The 17700-nt window shown below is 39.3% G+C and overlaps 1 protein-coding gene across 2 annotated transcripts in view; it reads left to right on the top strand.

Annotated features, from left to right (window-relative positions):
* Positions 1–17700, top strand: part of ITFG1 (integrin alpha FG-GAP repeat containing 1) — a 304607-nt gene that overhangs the window by 126743 nt on the left and 160164 nt on the right. For both annotated transcript variants that reach the window (XM_033940818.1, XM_033940817.1), the window contains exon 9: positions 9320–9414. In XM_033940818.1, coding sequence (XP_033796709.1) covers positions 9320–9414 — 95 coding nt within the window. The remainder of the gene's footprint in view (positions 1–9319; positions 9415–17700) is intronic.

Below are 17700 nucleotides of genomic sequence, written 5' to 3'. Positions count from 1 at the left end.
ATTTTGATTTGTATTAAATCAAACATTATAGAGGGGAAAAAGTGTTTAGACATTTGGAATCTGGGGTTAAAGTATTGAACTATGCAGAATAATTATTATCTTTGTTAATGTAACATGGCTTTACTAAAGGTAAATTGTGCTAAACAAATCTGATTGAATTCTTTGACTGGGCGATCAGAGAATTGGATTGAGGTTGTGCACTAGATGTAATTTACTTAGATTTCAGCAAAGCCTTTGGCACGGTTCCTCATAGGAAAATTTTGAATAAACTTGACGGGCATAATTTAGGACCCAAAGTGGTGAACTGGATTAGAAACTGGTTAACAGACAGAAGCCAGAGAGTGGTGGTTAATGAAATTCACTTGGAGGAAGGATAGATGAATAGTGTAGTAGCACAAGGATAGGTGTTGGAGCCGATTCTGTTCAATATATTTGTAAGCGACATTGCTGAAGGTAACGTTTGTCTTTTTGAGCATGATACCAAGATTTGTAACAAGAGTGGACACCCTGGAGGGAGTAGAAAACATGAAAGAGAATCTGCAATACTCAGAAGAATGGTCTAATGTTTTGCAACTAAAATTGAATGCAAAGAAGTGCAGAGTGATGCACATGGGGAATAGAATTACGAGGGAACAGTATGTGCCGAGAGGTGAGAGGCTGATATGCACGTTTAGGGAAAGGGACCTTGAAGAATAGTTCCCAGTGCATTAGGTCCTAGACATTTTCATGTGGATTACCAAGTTGTTTTAATAAAGCCTTCATCTTGAACATCAACTCTCCACAAAGTATTTTGTTTTGGTTGGATTCCCTTTTGTGGAGGAACTAGAGTCAAGTCTCTTGTTTGAGTTTTACACTGCAGACATTTTAGAATGCAAAAATCACTGGGTGGTCACCCTAAAAAGTCTGTAATTAAGCCATGTTTTAAAGATAAACTCATTTAACTGTGCACATAAGCACATTAAATTCACATTAAATTCTGAGTGGTTGCTGAGAAAATAGCAAAATACTCTAGGGGGGTTCCTTTTTGGGGAGGGCCTCACCCTATAGGTATTCCGTCAAGGTCTGCTTGGAAATCAAGCTAACAGCACCAAGCATGATGGGAAATATATGTGTTGCTAATTTGATATGGTATTCAGTTGATTTTACTTAATCCAAAGAATCCCACAATTTGACTATAATTTTTAGATTCATTTAAGATGTAGAGGGACATTTTCAATATGACATCTGAGGAGTAGTGGCTCGTGGCCAGCAGGGGGTGCCGTTTAATGGGACGATATTGAGGTCAGAAGCATGATAAGTGCAGTATTTTTTGTGGAGTTTTTTTTCTACAAAAGGCCAGTTTTTCATATGGTTCTGGGTAATTCTAGTTAGAGACAATTCTGTGTCAGTTAAGGACCACGCCCAAATAGAAGCGTACGAAAAACAGGTGAATAAAACATTTAAATATAATGTAGCTAAGGCCAGAGAAAAAAAACACACTAAAGATTAATATAAGGAAAAGAATGGTGTTTTTTTGTGTACTTTGCTGTTGAACTAAATCATGGTGGAAATCATGGTGGAAATCATGATTACATGATTACATGGAGGTTCTTTTGTATGTACTATGACTGTCCTGTCTTAGGCCAGCATCTTGTGCCAGTGAATAGTTTCTGTTCTTTGTTCAGCTTCCCGCCTTTAGCCTCGTGGTTCTAATTGAAAACAGATGTGCTCAGGCTAGTTAGGAAAAGCATATCAGATTCCATATTCCAAACTGAGATATAAAATGTATGAAGTATGAATGGCCAAAATATGAATGAAATTATGAATGTTTGGGGCCCATGAATGTAATATGTGATGATATGATTGTGGAAATATAAATGGTTTATGTTTATAAGCAGAAACATTAAGAAAAAATCTTAAGCATAACATCTGGAAGTAATTAGAGTCAGTCTCAAGAATAGGGAGAAGGGGGGCATTGGAAGCCCATGCTTCAGGAAGAGGAGAGGGGGATTTAACCCCCCCTTTTTTCTCCTGAGTAAGATTTCTGTGTAAGGCTGTGCAATTTGAATCTGTCAGCTTAGGAGTTTTTTTTCCTTTAAGGCTCAGAACTTGTCAGCATGGAAGGACTGAGAATTTACCATGTTAATAATTGTGAATTCTTTTGAATGTTAATGTTAATTCAGAAATCATCTGAAACTTTGTATAACTTTTAAACATGGAGGAATGTTTCTTTGTCTAAACTTTAAGACCACCCATAGAAATGTTATTGGTCGTCAAACTTGATGATGTCACTAAACCAAAAGTTATATAATAGACTGTAATGAGATAGAAAAACGAGACCATTGTGAGAAGGCCAGTCTTTGGCCACGATGATGATCTCCCATGAGCGCAACGTAAGCAATTATGCTATTCTTTTGATCTAATAATGGGAAAATAGAACCAATAATTCAATAAATCCTGGTTATAATTTTAAAACCTTGCGCTGGTGTCATTTTACATGTAGAATTATTTTCAAACCTGAAGCTTTCACAAATGGCGTCAATGCCCCATGCTCAATTGGTGCCGAAACCCGGGAACTAACTAATTTGACGCCTTGAAAAAGCTTATAGGTTATTCATGGAAACTCTAGGAGCTCTGGAGATTTCGCATGGTTGTGTAACAAAAGGTGGTCACAGGTTGACTGGCTGCGCAGGAATATGGCGGAAATTAGAGATAAAACGGGACCGGAAAACTGGAAAATTGTGAGTATTACGCCTGTTTAAAGAAAAAAAAATTAAAAATAATAAAAAAAAAAAAATTAATAAAAAAAAAATTATTAAAAATAATAAAAAAAATATTATTTAACAATAAGGAGCATGCTTGTATATATCTGTACATAATAAATTTGTGGGTAGAGGGATATGAAGTTAGTGGAAATTAAATATTAATGGAAAAAGAAAAAGAAAAAAATTAGAAATAAAAGTAACACAGAAAGAATGTAACAGCCCTTGCAGTGCTGGCATTTTTCCATCTGGCTTTTAAACTGAGCAGTGCCCGTCTGAAAGAAGAAAAAAAGTGCCCAGTAGAGAGCAGGTCTCCTCTGTGAACGTAAGTTTTTGCTTGTTTGAAAATGCGTTATTAAGTTTGAAGAAAAAAACAAATTTGTTCTTTCCTACTGTGTGTCTAAGCTTTGTCTCTGAACTAACTCTTTCTCTCTGTGAAAGTGAAAACTGTCTGTTTTAATCTGACTTTGAAAAGTTTCCCTCTGTCCCGTCTTTTTGTTTGAAAAAACGGGCTGAGGGCACACCCCCCCCCCCTCTTTCTTTGTCTCTCTCTCTGCATTTTCAGTGCCTATCTGAAGTAACTACTTTGAAAAGAAAAAAGAAATTGTGTTTCTCAGCTTTGTCTTTCTAAACTCCAGTTCTGTCTCTCTCTGTCTTTTTTGCTTTGCCCTAACTTTTTCTCTTGTCTCTGGAAAAAGAAAAATAAAGTTAATGGCTTCCCGTTCCCTTGCTATGCTGTTCCTTTGTTTGAAAGAGCGGGCTGCAAATGGGGGATTTTCACCCCCACCTTTTTCCTCCCTCTATGCCTTCTACAGAGCTATCACGTGTTCTCCTTTGTTCATTACCAGGAAGAGGGGAAGGGGGAGGAAAGAGGGGGAGGGAATAGCAGCAATGGAGTCCTTTGTCTCAGGGCTACAGATTTCCAACAGGTATTTGCTTATCTCGGAGCAAGTCTGTTTTGCATATTAAAAGGGTTTATTGAGAACTGGTAGTTTAGCAAGACATGAGAATCCTATGTATCCGTGGCTTAAATTTGTTTCCGATGTAGTAGAAAATCAGGATTCAATGTGGTCTCTTTCTGATAAAACTTTACCAGCTAAGCACGAGCATGTAATTCAATTGTTTTGATGTCGAGAAGTTGAATATGTTGATTTAAGTTCAAAATGCAGTGTATTGGGAGAGCAGAGTTTACATAGCTAAGTGATCCCTGCTGTGTTAGGAACAATGGAGGTACTTTGGGAGAGTTTCAGAAGCTGTTTGTAGCCTCTAGAAAAAAAAAAAAAAAAAAAAAAAAAAAGACGTTATGTAGCTTGAATTTTTCCCTTGTTCCTTTATATTTTAAAAAGGTTATTAGAATGTTGGAAGAACAGAACTGTAATTGGAAAGTGATTTTTAAACGAGATGGTTAAGTGAAAAGGAAAAGAAAGTTAAATGTCTGGCGATTTTAAAGCTGTAGAACGAACGTACAAGAATGTGGAAGAAAGTTTTGTGAGACGTGTTAAGGAAGGATGTGCTATGAATTATGACCTGATTGTAAGGGATCTGATATGGAGAAGTTCGATAGGGAAGATGAGAGAAGAGAAAAGAATTCTGCTGGACTTGGGAATGAAAGGATAATTTTGTGGAAAAGAAAAAGATTTATTCCAAAAAAACAGATACCATGCTTAAAAGCAGGCAAGTGTGCATAAGGGAAAAATAAAATCCCTGCCTTTGTGTTTTATCTCAGTGTTTCAAATTAGTTTTGGGATGAATTTTTGTGCCCCTGCATGGTTTATAAAGTATTTTTAAACTTGTGCATTGCCTGAAATGTATGATTAGGGAGTAATTAAATTTAAATGCATTTTAAAATTAAAATTGGGAAGTTTAAAATAAAAAGATTAAGAAAAATAGAGGTTAAGTACCTATATTTTTTTGAAAATCGAAATAAATGTGAAACAAAGGGCTTGCTAACTTAGTTAAAGGAAAAGAACAATTATAATAAACTTTTATGTAAGTGGATGAATTCGGAATTGAAATTTTGCTTACTTTTTACAAGTAAGCTCTTCAGGATAGGAACCTAATAAAGAATATGGAATTGAGAATAATTCCCTGATGTTAGAAAAAAAGAAAGTCTAATTTTACCATGGAGAGAATGTGTCTGCATGTTTAAATTTTCCTGTAGCCATATTTTGGTACTGCAGGACCCTGAAAAAAGTCTATTTAATCTGTATGTTTTGTGTTTCAGTTAAGAACCTTCTTTGAATCTTTTCAACAATTCTACACAGAAGACTCTGCAATACAAGAATTTTGCAGAGGGGATAACGTGCCATGTGTTTCTTTTTTCTTTGTTCTTTTGTTAATGAACATGTGCTTTCCTTCCAGGATTTACACTGATCAGCAGTACCACATTCCACCACTAGAGCTGTGGAGAACACAGAGAAAAAATTCCGATGCTGAATTTTCGGCGGGAATTTCAGTGTTCCTTTGTCTTCAACTAATAGACTGTTACCTTTCAGTTGTACCAGTACGGGTGTAAAGAAAAGCAGTTCCATAGTTACAGAAAAGCCAAGCTTGAATTATGAAAACGTTGCAGCATGAACTTTTTAAAGCCATGATTTAAATTTCACTGAAATTAATTTAGAGACTCCGACCTTACAAGTTGCTAAAACTATTTGCAAAAGACATTTCTGGACTCATATAAAAAATTTTGAACGAAAAAACAGACTTTATCTTAAACCACGTTACTTTAAATCATTTCATTTGAATTAGGCTTCTGAACTTTAATTATGCTTTTGCATAATTTCATAGACTTATTCTGATATTGTATTAACAACTGTATTTTCTTTATCATTGTCTTCATGCATTGTTCTCAGAAAATATTTTGTTTATCCTGTATTTTAAATTTTATTTCATATGACTGTATTTCCATACACAGTGGCAGCTTCTAAGCTGTAACACAGTGCCACAATATTGTTTAATTGGGTTTAACAGCTGATATCATCAGTCCTTTTAATGATTTTAATTTAAATTTGAGAAATGAGTTCCTGCAACACACACAGAAAAAGAAAACTTATATCTGATGTGCATGCATTATCTGCACATGAGTTACATTTCCATATTAAGCATATATTTGGTTTTCTTAACACTGTGCATTATTTTACATTTTATTGATTTAATTCCAGGGCTCTATAACATAACACTTTTGAGCATAGGGACCAATTAAGTTAGATAATACTGAGGTTCTCTTTATCTTAGGGAAATCTAGGGTTCTATTTTTCTGTAACTATACTTTCTCTAAATTTTCTGACTTTTTAACTTCAAAAGTACTGGCGTTTCATGAATACCTCTATGAATAAAACAACAGACGTCTCTGCTCTAGGACTGTACTTGCACCTAGAACAGACACTGTCTAACTACCACTGGAATGGTAAGTTTCCTATATGATATGGTTTAGACAGCAACTTACATAAATGTACACTTGAATGGGTTTTATCTAGAATAGTGGATGGGATTTGCTTGCATTCTCACTAGAGAATTCAAGTAAGCTTTGGGTAAGATCTTCTAGGCACCTGCCGTTGCAGGCCTAGGTAGTACATTTTTCTGGCTTTTGCTATCTAATTGGCATTTAAAAGAATATACTTGCACAGACACACACTGATCCATAAGAAGAACCGTACCCAAAGTAAACCTCAGCGCCACAGATAAGACCACGAGCTCAATTCTGAATATTACTTCATAAATTCAGTAATATCCAAGAGGGGATTGAGGAGTAGTGGCTCGTGGCCAGCAGGGGGTGCCGTTTAATGGGACGATATTGAGGTCAGAAGCATGATAAGTGCAGTATTTTTTGTGGAGTTTTTTTTCTACAAAAGGCCAGTTTTTCATATGGTTCTGGGTAATTCTAGTTAGAGACAATTCTGTGTCAGTTAAGGACCACGCCCAAATAGAAGCGTACGAAAAACAGGTGAATAAAACATTTAAATATAATGTAGCTAAGGCCAGAGAAAAAAAACACACTAAAGATTAATATAAGGAAAAGAATGGTGTTTTTTTGTGTACTTTGCTGTTGAACTAAATCATGGTGGAAATCATGGTGGAAATCATGATTACATGATTACATGGAGGTTCTTTTGTATGTACTATGACTGTCCTGTCTTAGGCCAGCATCTTGTGCCAGTGAATAGTTTCTGTTCTTTGTTCAGCTTCCCGCCTTTAGCCTCGTGGTTCTAATTGAAAACAGATGTGCTCAGGCTAGTTAGGAAAAGCATATCAGATTCCATATTCCAAACTGAGATATAAAATGTATGAAGTATGAATGGCCAAAATATGAATGAAATTATGAATGTTTGGGGCCCATGAATGTAATATGTGATGATATGATTGTGGAAATATAAATGGTTTATGTTTATAAGCAGAAACATTAAGAAAAAATCTTAAGCATAACATCTGGAAGTAATTAGAGTCAGTCTCAAGAATAGGGAGAAGGGGGGCATTGGAAGCCCATGCTTCAGGAAGAGGAGAGGGGGATTTAACCCCCCCTTTTTTCTCCTGAGTAAGATTTCTGTGTAAGGCTGTGCAATTTGAATCTGTCAGCTTAGGAGTTTTTTTTCCTTTAAGGCTCAGAACTTGTCAGCATGGAAGGACTGAGAATTTACCATGTTAATAATTGTGAATTCTTTTGAATGTTAATGTTAATTCAGAAATCATCTGAAACTTTGTATAACTTTTAAACATGGAGGAATGTTTCTTTGTCTAAACTTTAAGACCACCCATAGAAATGTTATTGGTCGTCAAACTTGATGATGTCACTAAACCAAAAGTTATATAATAGACTGTAATGAGATAGAAAAACGAGACCATTGTGAGAAGGCCAGTCTTTGGCCACGATGATGATCTCCCATGAGCGCAACGTAAGCAATTATGCTATTCTTTTGATCTAATAATGGGAAAATAGAACCAATAATTCAATAAATCCTGGTTATAATTTTAAAACCTTGCGCTGGTGTCATTTTGCATGTAGAATTATTTTCAAACCTGAAGCTTTCACAAATGGCGTCAATGCCCCATGCTCACATCTAAGTCCAAGTTTGGATATTTTGTGAAGTGCATCTAATAATCGGGCAAACATCTATCTGGGGTTATTGGGTTGTTGTTTTTTAAATGTCCTTTCTAGACATGTTTATCCTTAACACGTCTTATCTTTTTTGTCCATTTTCAAAAAACAAAACATCCAAATGAAAAACGAACAAAACAAACCACTGGCATGTAGGAAGGGCCGGCATTTTTAGTAGACCGGCCACACAGATATCCCAACAGAGCAGTGAGGCACAGGTACACATTTCACAATAATCCCCTTATAGTGTATAGTGAGCTCTCTAAACCTACTGGACCCAACTGTACACCATCTTGTGCCTGCAGATAGCACCTATATGAAGGTACAGTGGGATTTGAGTGTGTGTTGATAGGCTCACACTCTCCACCACAAGTGTAATAGTTAGAGTAGAATATGGGCCTTGGTTCCCTTCCGTGGAATCCAATGCACTTGACCATCAGGCTACTCCAGAGATCTGCTTGCTGCTCTAATAGGATTGGCCATAACATCTGCAGCTGTCATATAGGCAGGTAGTTGCTGTTTCGTTTACATTTTTGTGGGATAGGAGGGTGGTCAGTGACCACTTGGAAAGGGTGTCATGCTTCCATCCCTCCAGTGGTCATCTGATCAAATTGGGCGCCTTTGACATTTATTCCTTTTTATAAGAGGTCTAGTCCCAAACGTTCAAAATGTGCCCTGGACGTTTTCTAAAATGTTTTTGATTATGGCAGAAAAATGTCTAAGGTGTAGGGTACTGAAACCAAGGGGTGATTCAGACAGGTCGTGACCTGTTGGGCCGCCGCGGGAGCGGACTGCTGGGCAGGATGGACCTGTGGTCTGACCCAGCAGTGGCACTGCTTATGTTCTTATGTTCTTATGTTCTTATGTAGTTATCTTCCGTATGAATTAAGATAAGTACATAACATTGGTTTTTATTTTGTTGTAATTTGTATCGCACAGAGCTGTAACTGCTAGTAGAGGAGGTTTTTTTATGCCAGTGAGGTTAGTGACCCTAATGTACCTTTCACCCGATCTCTGTAGGGGAACGGGAGGTCTCTGAGGCTTTTTTTTCTCCTCTCTAGACTTTGTGAGCTTGTAATTGCAAAAATTAAATGTTTGTTTTAGAGGAGTAGAATGCTTGTAGATAGTATTGTAGTACCTGTTTTGTCACAGTGGGCTGGTTTTGTATTCGAGCCATTAGCCTGGCCTTGTCCCGCCCATGCCATACCTCTAAACCCCTCCCCCCCCCTTGATATTTAGATGAACTGCAGATGAACAGCATAGAAATCCTTCTAAAAATAGGTTTCAAAAATAGCTAGTTGAATGGGTTTGGTGAGAAAAATGTCCATCTGCCGCTTTCTGCCACTTTTGGGATGTTTTCTTTTGAAAATGAGCCCTATAACATGTCAATTTCTTAATATCTTTTAAATAAGAAATACTGTATATTCACTGATGAACATTTTGATAGCTTGGCTCTTTATTTGATGATATTCTGTTCTCTTGACAGATGGTGATGGGCAACAAGATGTTTTGTTGCCTGCATGTACAGATGAACAGTGCCTGAAAAGTGCTATTTATTTAATGAAACCAGGTTCAAGTGAGGTATGTTCATCTTCTTTATGTTTAACCAAGTAAGTAAAGTTGTGATATATTGGCAGCTGTGGCTGGTTATGTGAATTGAGAAAAGTATCTTGGTATTTCCAAGTGATGGCTCAAGGCATTAGATACCAGCCCTGGTTCAAAATGAGCAAGAAGCTGAAAGGAAAATGAAAAAACTGCCATATTATTATTTATTTTTTAAACAAATGCACAAGAAGATAAAAAAGTGCAATGTTTTTCTCATTATCACTTACTCCTTCTTTTATCAAGCTACACTTCCAAGCAACGTAAGCTAAATGCTGAGCCTCCCATTCTATTCCTGCAGGCAGCTTGGCATTTAGCTCGTGCTTTTTGGCATCACGGTTTGATAAAACAGGGGGGGGGGGGGTCAGTTAATTAGTATTTAAGAACATTTAAGATAAAAATATTTTCTCAAGAAGGTAAAATAAAACTAAATCTGAACTGCCTAGCTCATCCAGTGCAAGGACTGAACTCTGAACCAAAAGTCAGTGAAATTCACGCTGCACAAAATGACAGAAGTAAAAAGATTAGAGAACATGGTCCTGACTGGATTTGGAGGCTAGAGAGAGATGAGATAAAATATTCTTAGTGCAGAGTATGATGTGAGATCTGAGGATACAGGTAACGGAATAATATGCGAAAGAAAGTCTAAGGAAGATTATATTTGAGAAAATATCAAAGACTTGAAATTAGGCAATATTATACTGCAGATAAAATGATTGCCAGTGTGCATTAGGTAGCAAAATAGAAATCTTTCCTTCTTGCCTTCAGAAAATTGCATTGCTATTATTCTGATGCAGAGAAGATCACTTTCATCAGTCAGTAATCTCTGCAGATGGTCATGTCCTTGTGTCCTGAATATTTTCCTTCTAATTTTTCAGTATTGCTTACTGTTTTCATGGTAGAAATAATTGAATTAAAATTCTTTAATAATAATCATTCATGCTTAACAGTGCTATTGCAATAGAATTTTCTCATTATTTTAGGTAGAACTTTATTATGGTAGTGCCATTTTGTACTTGACTGACTATTTTGATTACATTATGCTGTGCCATATAATAGCTACTGTTATACTCGGAAACTGTCTATATATAAAAAGTAACTATAAAGAATTTTCTGCATGTAAAGCATTGTTTTAATAAGTAGGTATATTACACAAAGTCATATCGTAAAATTACATCTACTGCTATGTGATCTGTGCATAGCCATTCCCAGGATCAAAGCTGCAGTGTGCACATGTGTTTTCTAAAATATGCTTGTGTGTGCACACATAGAACCGTCACACATTATACCTTCCGTGAATTTGTGCGGTTTGTGGTTTATATGAGATTTAATATAATGCACTTAATACAAAGTATATCAGAGCAATGTGCAATTAAAATACAAACAAATTGTAAGGAGAAAGATGCACCATAATTATTCAGTAAATGATAGACCCACAGAAATTTACTTAGGGCTCCTTTTACAAAGCCGCACTAGGGCCTTAACACGCGGAATAGCGCGCGCTAAATTGCTGTGTGCACTAGCCACTACTGCCTCCTTTTGAGCAGGTGGTAGATTTGCGCGCTAATCCGGTGCATGCGCTAAAACTGCTAGCACAGCTTTGTAAAAGGAGCCCTTAGTCTCTTTGAATGAACCTATTGTATGAAGGCACCTAAAATAGACACCAATATTTAGGTGCCAAGAATAAGTGTACACTTCTCCCTCCATATTCGCAGTTTCACCATTCGTGGTTTTGATTATTCATGGTTTTTAGCTTGCTGGCTCCTTCCCCCCAAATTACATCAGCTTGCATAGAGAAATCATTGATTCCATGCATTTACAGAGAAAATCACTGATTCCCAGCACTTTCTTCACTGTGTTTTGCCTCTCCTTCAGGAACAGTCCAGGTCTCCCACCATGTTATTCACGGTTTCACCATATTCACAATGGTTTTTAATAGAAAACAGCGAATAACATATGAAAAAGTTATTCACGATTTTTCTGTATTTGCGGTTCTGTTAATCCCCTATCACAGCGAATACGGAGGGAGAAGTGTAAATACCATTCTCCAAGGACAAGCAAGCGTATAATCTTCATTCTCACATTCACAGAACCCGGTACAGACACTACCAAGTGCACTGTCACTTTATATTTTGTAGGCAGTGCCAATACCACACCCAGCATTGGCTCGCGGGACCATCAGTTCTTCATTTTACATGGAGCTGTGAAGCTGTGACTTCAGTTTTCTCTTCAGTATGTCAAACTTTTCAAAAGTGTTTTTTGCCTTCCCATACTACTTTTTCATAGTTTCCTTCATAATTCTTTGTTTTTATCAGATTTCAGTATTTGACTCGATTTTGACTTATTTTTGTTAACTTTAATTTTTCGAGCCTCTTTTCCTTCTGGGAGTAATTGACAATTTCTGGGATACCTTTTACTCAAGCTTCCCGAGCCATCGAGCCCTTTGGCCTCTCACTGATCATTTTTCTCTCCATGTCAATGCACAATTTTTTTTTTATATATATCTTTATTGATTTTTGATAAATGTTACAATAAAGCAAAATATGGAACATCTGTAAGCAATGGAGTACATAAATTGCATCATAACAGATATAATCATAAGGAATGACATAATCAGATGGAATTCTGTTAGGTATTACAAAATTTGTCTAAGAAAGCCCAGATTTTAGAAAAAAGAAAATAACAATTATATTTGGAAGCAATAATTCTTCATACTTTCTTATGGAGCATAAGTGGTTCCACCATTACTACTACTACTACTATTTATTACTTCTATAGCGCTGAAAGGCAAATGCAGCGCTGAACATTCTAACACATAATAAGAGAGTCCCTGCTCAGAAGAACTTACAATCTAATTTAGACAGGACATTTCAGGGTTGGGGAGATTATAGTGGGTATAGATATCTGACAACAGTGAGTGGGAGTTAAGAGTTGAAAGCAGTTTCAAAAAAGTGGGCCTTGGATTTTAACACTGCCAGGGACAGAGCATAACATATTGATTCAGAAAGCCTGTTCCAGGCATACGGCACCGCAAGAAAGAAGGGACGGAGTCTGGAGTTGGCAGTGGAAGAGAAGAGTACAGATAAGAGGGGCTTGCCCGATGAGCGGAGATCGGGGGGAGCATAGGGGGAGATAAGCGAAGAGACATATCGGGGGGGCTTCAGAGTGAATGCACTTGTAAGTCAGCAAGAGGAGTTTAAACTGTATTCAGAAATGGACGGGGAGCCGATGAAGCGACTTGAGGAGAGGGGTAATGTGAGAATAGAGGCATTCATGAAATATGAGTCACGCAGCAGCATTTTGAATGGATTGAAGAGGCGAGAGACGGGCACATAGGAGGCCCGAGAGAAGTACATTTCAGTAGTCTAAGTGTGAGGTGACAAGAGCGTGGACAAGGGTTTTGGTCGTGTGTTCAGAGAGAAGAGGACGGATTTTGGTAATATTATAGAGGAGGAAGCGATAGGATTTGGCGGTCTGTTGGATCTGAACAGAGAAGGAGAGAGAGGAATCAAAGATCACTCCAAGGTTGCGAGCCGACGAGACAGGGAGGAGTATAGTGTTATTCACAGAAATAGAGAACAGCAAGAGGGGGAAGGTGGGTATAGGTGGAAAGATGAGTTCAGTTTTATCCATATTCAGTTTGAGATGGCAGCAAGACATCCAAGCGGCAATGTCGGACAGGCAGTTTGAAATTCGGGCCTGAACTCCCACAGAGATATCCGGCGTGGAGAGGTAGATTTGGGAGTCATCAGCATAGAGGTGATATTGAAAACCATGAGAGGAGATCAGCGTTCCAAGAGAGTGGATATATAGGGAAAAGAGGAGAGGGCCAGGACAGAGCCTTGGGGTTCGCCAGTAGACAGTGGGATGACAGCGGAGGAGGATCCACCATAACATATGCTGAAGGTACGACAAGAAAGATAGGAAAAAAACCAAGAGAGAGCAGAACCCCGGAATCCCAGCGAGGACAACATGTCGAGAAGGAGGCGGTGATCAACAGTGTCGAAGGTAGCAGACAGATCGAGAAGAATGAGGATAGAGTAGAGTCCATTGGATTTGGCCAGGAATAGGTCGTTGGAGACTTTAGCAAGTGCAGTTTACGTAGAGTGGAGAGGGCGAAAGCCCGATTGAAGCAGGTCAAGAGTATTATGAGAAGAAAGAAAGTCCAGGTAACAGCAGTGAACAGCACGTTCGAGTAACATAGAAACATAGAAAATGACGGCAGAAAAGGGCCACGGCCCATCTAGTCTGCCCACACTAATGACCCACCCCCTAACTTCCTCCATGAAGAGATCCCACATTCCAATCCCATCTTTTCTTAAAATCTTGCACGCTGCTGGCCTCAATTACCTGTAGTAGAAGATTATTCCAGCGATCAACCACCCTTTCGGTGAAGAAATATTTTCTGGAGTCGCCATGAAATTTCCCTCCCCTGATTTTCAACGGATGCCCTCTTGTTGCCGTGGGTCCTTTAAGAAAAAGAGATCTTCTTCCACTTCGATACAGCCCGTGACATATTTGAACGTCTCGATCATGTCTCCCCTCTCTCTGTGTTCCTCGAGTGAGTATAGCTGCAACTTACCCAGCCGTTCCTCATACGGGAGATCCTTGAGTCCTGAGACCATCCTGGTGGCCATTCACTGAACCGACTCAACTCTCAGCACGTCTTTTTGATAATGTGGCCTCCAGAATTGTACACAATATTCCAGATGGGGTCTCACCGTGGATCTGTACAACGGCATTATGACCTTGGGCTTATGGCTGACGAAGCTCCTACGGATACAACCCATGATTTGTCTGGCCTTGGATGAAGCTTTCTCCACTTGATTGGCAGTCTTCATGTCTTCGCTAATGATCACCTCCAAGTCACGTTCTGCTACAGTCCTTGCTAGGATCTCACCATTTAGGGTGTAAGTCCTGCATGGATTTTTGCTGCCAAGGTGCATGACCTTGCATTTTTTGGCATTGAAACTTAGTTGCCAAGTCTTTGACCAATGCTCCAGCAGGAGTAGGTCCTGCGTCATACTGTCGGGCATTGAGCTTTTGTCGGGCACTGTGCTTTTGTCTATTGTGCTTTTGCCTACTATGTTGCATAGTTTGGCGTCATCGGCGAATAATGTAATTTTACCTCGAAGCCCTTTAGCCAAGTCTCTTATGAAGAAGTTAAATAGGATCGGGCCTAAGACCGAGCCCTGTGGTACTCCGCTGATCACCTCCGTCGTATCGGAGAGGGTATCGTTTACCACTACCCTCTGAAGTCTACCTTTAAGCCAATCCTTAACCCATGCAGTTAATGTTTCACCTAATCCCATCGAACTCATTTTGCTCAACAACCTGCGGTGTGGGATGCTATCAAATGCTTTGCTGAAGTCCAAGTACACGACGTCCAGGGACTCCCCTATATCCAGCTTTCTTGTTACCCAGTCGAAGAAGCTGATCAGATTGGATTGGCAGGACCTTCCCTTCGTAAAACCATGTTGATGGGGATCTCGTAGATTCTCCTCGTTCAGGATTGCATCTAATTTGCGTTTGATTACTGTTTCCATAAGTTTACTCACTATCGATGTGAGACTCACCAGTCTGTAATTCGCAGCCTCCGTCTTGCATCCCTTTTTGTGGAGTGGAATGACGTTAGCCGTTTTCCAGTCCAACGGAACTCTTCCTGTACTTAGGGAAAGATTGAAGAGCGCAGATAACGGTTCCGCCAGGACGTCACTCAACTCCCTGAGCACCCTGAGTTGTAGTTTGTCTGGTCCCATAGCTTTGTTCACCTTGAGTCTTGATAGCTCATAGTAGACACTGCTGGGCGTAAACTCGAAATTACGAAACGGGTCTTCCGAGCTTTCCCTTGTCTGTAGCTGAGGGCCGGTTCCCGGCGCCTTGCAAGTGAAGACTGAGCAGAAGTATTCATTTAAAAGTTTGGCTTTATAGGAGTCAGATTCTACATAGTTCCCTTCGGGTTTCCTAAGGCGTACTATCCCATCTGTGTTTCTTTTTCTGTCACTAATATACCTGAAGAAGGATTTATCGCCCTTCTTGATGTTCTTCGCTAGATTCTCCTCCATTCTGAGTTTGACCTCTCTGACTGCTGTTTTGACTGCTTTAGACTTGGCCAGATAGTCTTCCTTAGATTCTTGCTTCCCTGATTGTTTATAGAAGATAAATGCTCTTTCCTTCTTTTTTATGAGGTCTGAGATTTCCGCAGAGAACCACTGTGGTCTATTGTTTCTTCGCCGTTTACTTACTGATTTTATGTAGCGGTTGGTTGCTTCGTGTATGGTTGATTTCAGAGTTGACCATATTACCTCTACATTATCTGTTTCAGCTTGGTTTTGCAGTGCCCGATGGACGAAATCTTCCATGCTTTAGAAGTTTGTGCCCTTAAAGTTGAGGACCTTGGTTGATGTGTTTGACTTAGTGAACCCTTTCCTCAGGTTGAATCATATCATGTTGTGGTCACTGGAGGCCAACGTATCGCCTACCGAGACCTCTGTGACACTTTCTCCGTTGGTGAGTATCAAGTCCAGTATCGCCCAGTCTCTAGTGGGCTCTAATACCATTTGTCTGAATCTTGCTCCCTTTATAGAGGTTAATAGCTTCCTGCTGCTGCTGGTCGTAGTGGAAAGTTTGTTGCAATCCATATCTGGCATATTGAAGACTCCTAGCAATACTGTGTCTCCACGCAAAGTGATATTCTCTATGTTTTCGACTAATTCTATATTCATGTTCTCCTGTTGTCTTGGAGGTCTGTATACTACGCCAAGATACAGGCATTTGTCCTTTCCCCTAGCCAAATTCACCCAGAGGGATTCCCCGGTGTACTTGACATCTGCGATTTTGGTAACTTTGATGTCCTCTTTAGTGTATAGTGCTACCCCTCCTCCCATTTTGCCCTCTCTGTCTCGACGAAGTAAGTTGTATCCCGGTATAGCCATATCCCACCATTGGGAGTCTGTGAACCAAGTCTCGGATATCGCCACCACATCTAGATCGGCTTACAAGTTTATTAATTTTTAATATACCAACCATCAACGAGTATCTAGCCGGTTTACAATAAAATACTAAAATAGAGATTAAAAAAAAATAGTACTTAAACGAAATGTCTAAGGAAAGAAAGGGAGGTGGACATTAAGGACATCGACAAGACAGACTTGAAAGTGATGATTGAGAGGGAGGAGTGGGGTAAAGTTACATTATTAGAGATAAGAAGGGAGAAAAGAAAAAAAAAGGGGGTAGAAAGGAAATGGAAAGAGAGAGGATAAAACATTAGGGGTAGGATCGCTTCTTGAAAGCAGTTGGTGGATCGATCGCACCGTGGACCGGCGGTTGAAGAACACTGTTTTGGGCCTGATGCACATGCTGGCCCTGTGGACCGGCAGGAAATTTCTGTGGACCAGCACTGGTCCATGAACCGGTGGTTGAAGAACACTGTATTAGAGAATGACACAGTGGCTCTTACCCGTGGCTAGCCACACACATGTAATTGCAAGCAGGCTTGGCCGGCTTGAGAAACTTACTTTACTAACATGCCGCGAAGGTAAGGGGGAGGGAGGGAGATTCTCGGGCCGTGCGAGGGATGCTGAAGGGCGGTGAGTTGTCGAGCGGAAATGGTGGGGAAAAGGCGCTGAAGGGAAAAAATGGGGAAGGCAGATTGGGGAGAAGACCCTGAAAGGGAAGAAGACAGAGATGCCAGACTATGGGGGAGTGGAGGGAAGAAGATGGGTGCCAGACCAATTGGGCTGAGGGGTGAAGAGATAGGACAGTAACAGAGCAAATGGAAGACGCAGAGAGAAAACATGACAGTGGATGGAAGGAATTGAATGAGAAGATGAGGAAAGAAGAAACCAGAAAACAAAGGTAGAAAAAAAAAAATTTCTATTTATTTCCCTTTTTTTTGTTTTAGAATAAATTAGTATATTAGTTGTGTTGATAAAAAATTATAAACATCTCTTTCTCTAGTTCAGCAGCCAGAACTTTGATTTATAAGGAAGAAATAAGCTAAATATTGCAGTACTGAGGCTTGTATTGTTGTCATGGGGATGGGGCAGTGGCAGGGATGGTGGGGGCGGTGACGGGGACAAATTTTTTCCCTGTGTCATTCATTCTCTAGTGTGTATACTGTATGTACTTGTATTGCAAGACATTGCTTGTATATCAAGTTAAAATGTAATAAAATGTTTTGCTTGTCTTGCAAAACACTTGCAAACCAAGTTACTTGCAATCCAAGGTTTTACTGTAGTTCTTTATGATTCATTTTAATGCACT

The sequence above is a fragment of the Geotrypetes seraphini genome, chromosome 4, assembly GCF_902459505.1.
Source record: "Geotrypetes seraphini chromosome 4, aGeoSer1.1, whole genome shotgun sequence".
NCBI classification, from domain to species: Eukaryota; Metazoa; Chordata; class Amphibia; order Gymnophiona; family Dermophiidae; genus Geotrypetes; species Geotrypetes seraphini.
The sequence above is the reverse complement of the archived record's forward strand: the minus strand, read 5'-3'. Positions and strand labels throughout refer to the sequence as shown.